At 47.5% G+C, this 6,500-nt stretch overlaps 1 protein-coding gene across 1 annotated transcript in view; it reads left to right on the top strand.

Annotated features, from left to right (window-relative positions):
• Positions 1 to 5,623, top strand: part of T265_07681 (hypothetical protein) — a gene marked incomplete at both ends in the record, with an annotated part of 21,216 nt that extends 15,593 nt beyond the window's left edge. The window contains one exon of the mRNA XM_009173260.1: positions 5,518 to 5,623. Coding sequence (XP_009171524.1) covers positions 5,518 to 5,623 — 106 coding nt within the window. The remainder of the gene's footprint in view (positions 1 to 5,517) is intronic.
• Positions 5,624 to 6,500: the final 877 nt, after the last annotated feature.

Genomic DNA, 6,500 nt, shown 5'->3' on the forward strand with positions numbered 1-6,500 from the left:
TATATATATAGGCACGCTGGAATCATCTCAGTCACCCCTCCCGTGCGGTTATGAAACCCGAAATTCGTGGTGTGGCCGTTCGTGTACCTCTATGATCCAGTGAGCTACACTGGGGACTTCACTTAAAACCCCGTGATGGACATTCTTTGTGTTCACATTGTCGTTTCGCCTTCATTTTCAGCTTATGTACGTCCATTCTTAGACAAGTGACGCGCTATTCAGTCTTGTTCTCGCAATCAAACAGGACCAATACTCCATCCGTAACACACCCAATCTCCTATACCAAGCTGGACGATGGACATATGTCTGACGGACAGTCTGTTAATCAGTTGGATTGGGAGTGGGACATGCAATGCGACTTGTACTACTAAGATAGTGTGACGGTGCTCATCTCGTGCTTTGCGGTCAGCCTTGGACTAAAGGCTTCGCCCTCTTGCCTAATGAATGAAGGCACCCTGGCAGCATCCTCGCCAGCGTGCAACCATGGGATTCACAACTACCGTCGAATGGTATCATCAGCCGGGTCACATTACTTATTGCATACGGAAAGGGGGTAAACGAATAAATAACAGTGACGACACCTTCCTTCTTGAACTCTCATATATACCCTCCCCATTACCCTTCAACTGTGTTGTGCTGTTCGTCAGAAAAAAACCCAGACGAAAGCATGCAACTAGACTGACCGCTCCACCACTTCCTTGTTTCCAACGCGCACGTCTGATGCGGCCTAAGCCCCTACGTCTGCGTAGGATAGGATAGATATTGAGCTGAACCATTGAGCGGAGGCACCTCTACTCGACTGAATATCTGTTGATGGTCATTGCTGTAATGATGGCGGTTGACTTGTTCACTGAGCGAGGCAATTTGGTGTCAAACGTTTCGTCACACCTCGAAGTGAGATTATTAGTGAGCTGTGGGAGGAGGCGCAAATCATTTCGAATAACTTGGGTGATTCTGCGGCATGGTTTGGTAAGCGTTTCGCACCTGACAAGTGTTAAATGTCGCCACAAGACTGTGTGGGATCAAACCCTAGTCTCATCCTTGCAGGCGGAAAGATAGTTACATAAGTTTCAGCGGACTGGCTGGAGACGAGATCACTTCCCGTACGGTGAAGGCCAGGCACCGTTCGCGATGGCGCCGGTGCGATTTTACCTTGTCTATCACTGTGACTGAGACTCACACTACCTTATGGATCAGAAAAGAACCTTTAACGCGTAGCTGCCAAATTCATCCTCGCACAGGACAACTAAAACGACTGGACGTCAGATGATGGATTATATCACCGCTTCCAATGCCTGGTAAAACCTCCTCTCAGCTACAGGTTCGCCGGTGTCCGGGACTGTAGCATGTGGAACAAAGATACCCTTGGAACATGGATTGTGGCTGATAAACTGGAGTGACGGGCCCCGATGATCAGGTATTTCGGACGGACGAGAAGGATGGCCACAAAACACATGAGGCTTGTTCAAACCGTTCGTGGGTGGGAAATCGGGTGAGAATGCCTACCAAAAGTTGAGACGGAGCCCATCCATATTGTGCTGATAGTCTGTACAAACGTTAAACCAAGCACAAATCACTCGTCACTGCAGATTTGACGTCGTGTGCTCTCACAGAGAGGTCAGCCACTGCACGTTAACAGCAGTAGTATGGAAAGTGAGACTCTATATGACATTGTAATACAGCTTACTCATGGCGAAAAAATGCTCGAGCAGTGGAGGGGTTTGGAGAGAAACAGGTGTCGGGCTTCGGTTAAATGATCTAGCATATATGCACCACCCCATCGGTGTATGCACGCGGTTACCTCGCGGTACGTATGTCGTTCCAGAATAACTGAGTGGTACCAGTTTTCGTCTCATTGTCTTATGGATGCGCAAGTGATGTGACATCTTCATGAGAGTTGCCGGGTGCAGTACAAATAATTCCCCCCAACACTGTACTATACCAGTACAACCTTTGGGAGCACACCTCTGGCCTTTACACGACCAAATGCGGTCTGCAAAGTACCGGGGATATTGCAGAGTACGTTAGGACAGTGCGACCAATGTGGTCTTCCATTTCCAAACATAAGCCCGTCTGTCAAATCCACCGGATCCGATACACCGCTGCTGTTTTGGAATCGGAGACCGACCAAAAACGGATAGTCTTATCCTGCCGAGCAGTATGAATAATCGAAACGGACGAAGGCACGCAAAAAATGGTTAAACTGTAGCACCCTTTCTGTCTAAATGCCATACCACCAGAAGGAAGCACGAGAGCTGGGATACCGCCATGTTGCCCAAGCCTAGACAGGGGGGGGGCCGAGATGCAGAGGTCAAGTCCGAACCACGGACCATCCGGTCAGTAAATTCGCGCTCTAACCACTGAGCCATCTCGCACAGCTGGGTTCTAGATCCGGAGTCGACACCCACCGTGCATGTAATGGGGGTCAACTTCTTCAGTTGGGTTATGAACATCATCTGCTCCAAGTAAAGTGAGCACAAGCGCTCACAGTTACTTCGAGGCCACTAACTGCAACCCAGTCAATGACTCAACTGGACCTTATGGCCGTCAGTCATCAACGGAAAAACCCGATTAAAATCTACCACTTCCTTTATGGTATGAACCTCGACTCTGATCCTATCATTGTTTATCATTACCAATGATTGTCAATTCGATTCTCTTTAGGATTACGTACGTCGAAGCCGAGAAATTCAGTTTGTCGACATCAGTGGGCTTCAGTAGCTTAACACTACCACGTTTACCTGGCTGGATATTTACTGGAAACGCACGATCATGCTGCTGAAGAAAATTAGTGGACGAATGGAAGAGAATGAAAGAAACTATGAAGTGACCCGTCATCGGTCAGCCGAGATAGCTGTATCAGGCCGTTGGTATACACACGCTTCACTTGGCTGATATTGCCCCTGTGTTTCACGGAGCATAAAGAAGAAGCGTTAATTTCAAACGTTATGATAGTCGCTTGGTTATCCTAAGTCAACAGTACATGTGGCAAGATGGCTCAGTGACTGGAGCGCGAATTTACCGACCGGAATGTACGTGGTTCCCTGGCCTCTGTATCTCGACTTCTCCCGTCTAGGCTTACGCCACTTACAATCCAGGAAGACACTGTAAGTTGTGGAGAGGCTTACGAACCTTAGAAGTTGTATTAGTTCTGATTGTAACGAGACAGATGAGGTGAATGCACGGATCTGCAAGGCTCGGGTTGCATTTCCTAATTTGAGACATATATGGCATCAAAGGGGTGTACCCCTGAATTTCAAGGAATGTGTATCAAGCTACAATACGGGCTATTTTGTTGTATAGCTGTGGGACTTGGCCTGTTCGAGCAGCGGACCTGAAACGTCTTCAGGTGTTCGACAATCGTTGTCTCAGAACCATAGCTCGTGTGGGTTGGTGTCAGCGTATCCGTGACGAGGCAGTTAGAAAGCGAGTTTTCGGTTGTGCAACGGGTACTCCCATTGAAGAATGTGTCCAGCACCAGAAGCTGCGTTGGTTGGGACATGTGTCGTGTTTGCTTAACCATCGTTTGCCGAAGAGAGTGGTTTTTCATTCTCAACTCAGAGTGGCGGAAGCAGAGAGGTGACCAACCCTTGACCTGGCAGAGGGGCATGGAAGAAATCACGGAACGCTTGGGTGCTGTCGGTGCTATTCACCTTCATGACGGAGACCGCGTGATCCTCACTGCGCCTGGTTGGAAAGGCTGGAAGATATGACTGCCAACCTACGTCAATGGCGAACTTGTTGTCAGTTTTTATCCGGATTGCCTGAATGAGTGCTTGGAGGTATAGGCAGCTCGGGATGATTGTAGTAAGCTAGCAGTAAGTCCCTTCCCAGCCCGCCTTTATTCATTACTTCACAATAAGGTTGTACGGCAGCTAAGCATCGGCATTGAACACTGATGTCATGCTATCGATGATGATGATGATGATGTCTAGGCTTGGGTGACCTGAAAGTATTCCAACCCTCGTGTTTGCTTCGAGTGGTATGGCGGGGAGGCACCGAAAGGGTGTTAAAACTGAACGATTATGAGTAGGATAATTAACAGTGCATGGACAATAATGTTTAGAGTTGTAGAAAAGCAGAAAAAGTGGGCCATCCCAAATCTCGAATGCACAAAACAGATCAACGCGACTGCTAAATCGGTAAGGAAATCCGTTTCCCAGACATAAGAACCCGCCCACAAGTTAGTTGTGTCCTTAGGGTGACGTTTATGGTGATATCATCATCGTTCGCAGAAACCCGGTATATACAATGCGGCCCAAATATGGTGCAATATAAGGCAACAGTAACATATCCCGATATCCAAAGAATTCAGCGGTTAAGCCACGAAACTAGTGACCGAAAGGCCCGTGGCTTTTCTATTCCTCTTGTCTATGCTTGGACAGTCTGGTTGTATCATTCCTCGTGCTTCTCGCGAGATGCACGGCACCCATGCGCAGAAAGAATGCCACAACTGAGCTGTTATTGATCTCATCACTATCACTCATCACAGGGGCACGACATCAGTGTTCAACACTGATGCTTCGCTGCCGTACTACTAGTATTAATGTAAATTAATCGCCATTAATTTGCATCTCCTAATAGCTCGCCTGAGAAAAAATGTCACTTCTCTTCGACAGATCGGCGAAATCAAGTGTTTGCCTGAAGGATACTCTGAGAGGACAGCCAATCAGGCAACGATAAGAAGTTATTTTACTGCGAGTTCGAAAGGATCAAGGAGGATTCCGTCCTGGAAGGGATTGTGTGAATCACATATTCACACTGTTAATTGTTAGGAAAACAGCATACGTACAGGCACCCTACAATCTTGGTGTTCTTTGACTTCAAGAGTGCGTTCGAGTCTGATGACTGGTTGGTTCTTCTCAACATACTTGTGCAATACGATATGCCCCAGTCCGTGAATATGGCTCACTGCTTTTAATTATATACTTCGGGGTGTGGATGCAGCAGGGGGAGCCTACAAAAGCTTTCTTACAAACAATGGTGTGCGGCAGGCATGTCCACGTTCATTTCCGTCTAATTTCGTTATTGACAAACAATTGAGGACCTCCGAAACTCCTACCCTCAGATCTTTCCGAACGAGAACCTGTAGACCTGGAATATACGAATCAGATAACATTGCTGGGTGTATTGCCGAACGGCGGGGAAACATAAACACTTCTGGCACACGAACACAGGCACCTTTAGACACTTGAAAACCGATGCCTCAGAACCATTGATGACATCGGCTCCAGCCCATGAATTCGCAATGAGCAAATGAGTTTTGGGTGAGACACGGGATACCTACTTGAAGTTATCACCTGCTGAGACGGGCGCTATTCTCCGTGCTAAATTCAGAAAAGCGAGAACCTTCAAATGGACATAAGCTGACATGACAGAAGGGAATAAAGAATGTTGAGAAACGTTCGGGTGACGCACGGGGTCACCCTCCAGGACGGCGTGCGCGTGACCTTCCCCGTGCGTGTTTGTGGTGGGCTAGCTCAAGGTGCTTCTCTCCCTATTTCTTTTCACTCTCAGTTACAAGGCCTGTACGACAGTGAAGCACCGGCGCGCCATCACTGATAGTGATGTCATCAATGACGGTTCCATGACTTCGGAAGACAACAAGGGAGTACAAATTTGAACTGCCAATGCCAAGGAGTCCTTTGGTTACCGTTTCGACGAAAGTGACCATCTTGCTGAATAGTCCACCATATGGCATAGTGCGTACGACGCAGAAGTTTAGACAGATGAATGGACATGTTTAAGAAGCAACCAACAGAACCTGTAGAGATCAAACGGCTACCTAGTTCCAACTGAGCGTTTTCTGAATTTGAGCTGTCCTCCGCATTCATCAATTTGTTTTTCTGTATTCACTGCTGACCCATTGGCCTCGATGCCACCCGTATGCTCGCTCCGGTAGTCTACAATATACTCATTTGTGTTGCCCTCCAACGCTCTTGATCTTTACTGATGCGTTTTGGCTTCATTCGTTGGAAGGTGTGGTCTGGAACATAAATTGGTGAGCCCGGGTCGGAAAAAAGGACGCATGCGAATTCCAAAAACTTTCATGAATTCAATCTACGTTGTGCTCGTAAGTTGCCTGATGTTTGCGAAGTCTACAACGCTGTTTTAGATTTTTCACTTTCCTCGTCATACCTGGTTGTATGAAAGTTAAGCACCAGAATATTACACTACTGTATTTCAGCTAATAATAATAATAATAATAACCGTTAACCTGCATCACCCTTTCGGCGCGCGGCTGCCATGCCACCCAAAGCAGGCATGAGTTGCTGCCAGGTTGCCTTAGCCTAGACAGAAGCAGCCGAGATGTTGGGGCTAAGTTCAAGCCATAGACCTTGCAATCACTAGGTTCGCGCCTTAATAATCCACCCGAGGATGTATATCCCGACACCGGCCTGCAGAACGAATTCTCAAAAGTTGTTCCGATTGAAATAGGTATCCAACCTAGCCCAAAACATAGGAGTCCTAGCTCTTATGCAGTGCTTCAGCCGACCTCT

Source organism: Opisthorchis viverrini, assembly GCF_000715545.1.
Source record: "Opisthorchis viverrini unplaced genomic scaffold opera_v5_180, whole genome shotgun sequence".
NCBI lineage: Eukaryota > Metazoa > Platyhelminthes > Trematoda > Opisthorchiida > Opisthorchiidae > Opisthorchis > Opisthorchis viverrini.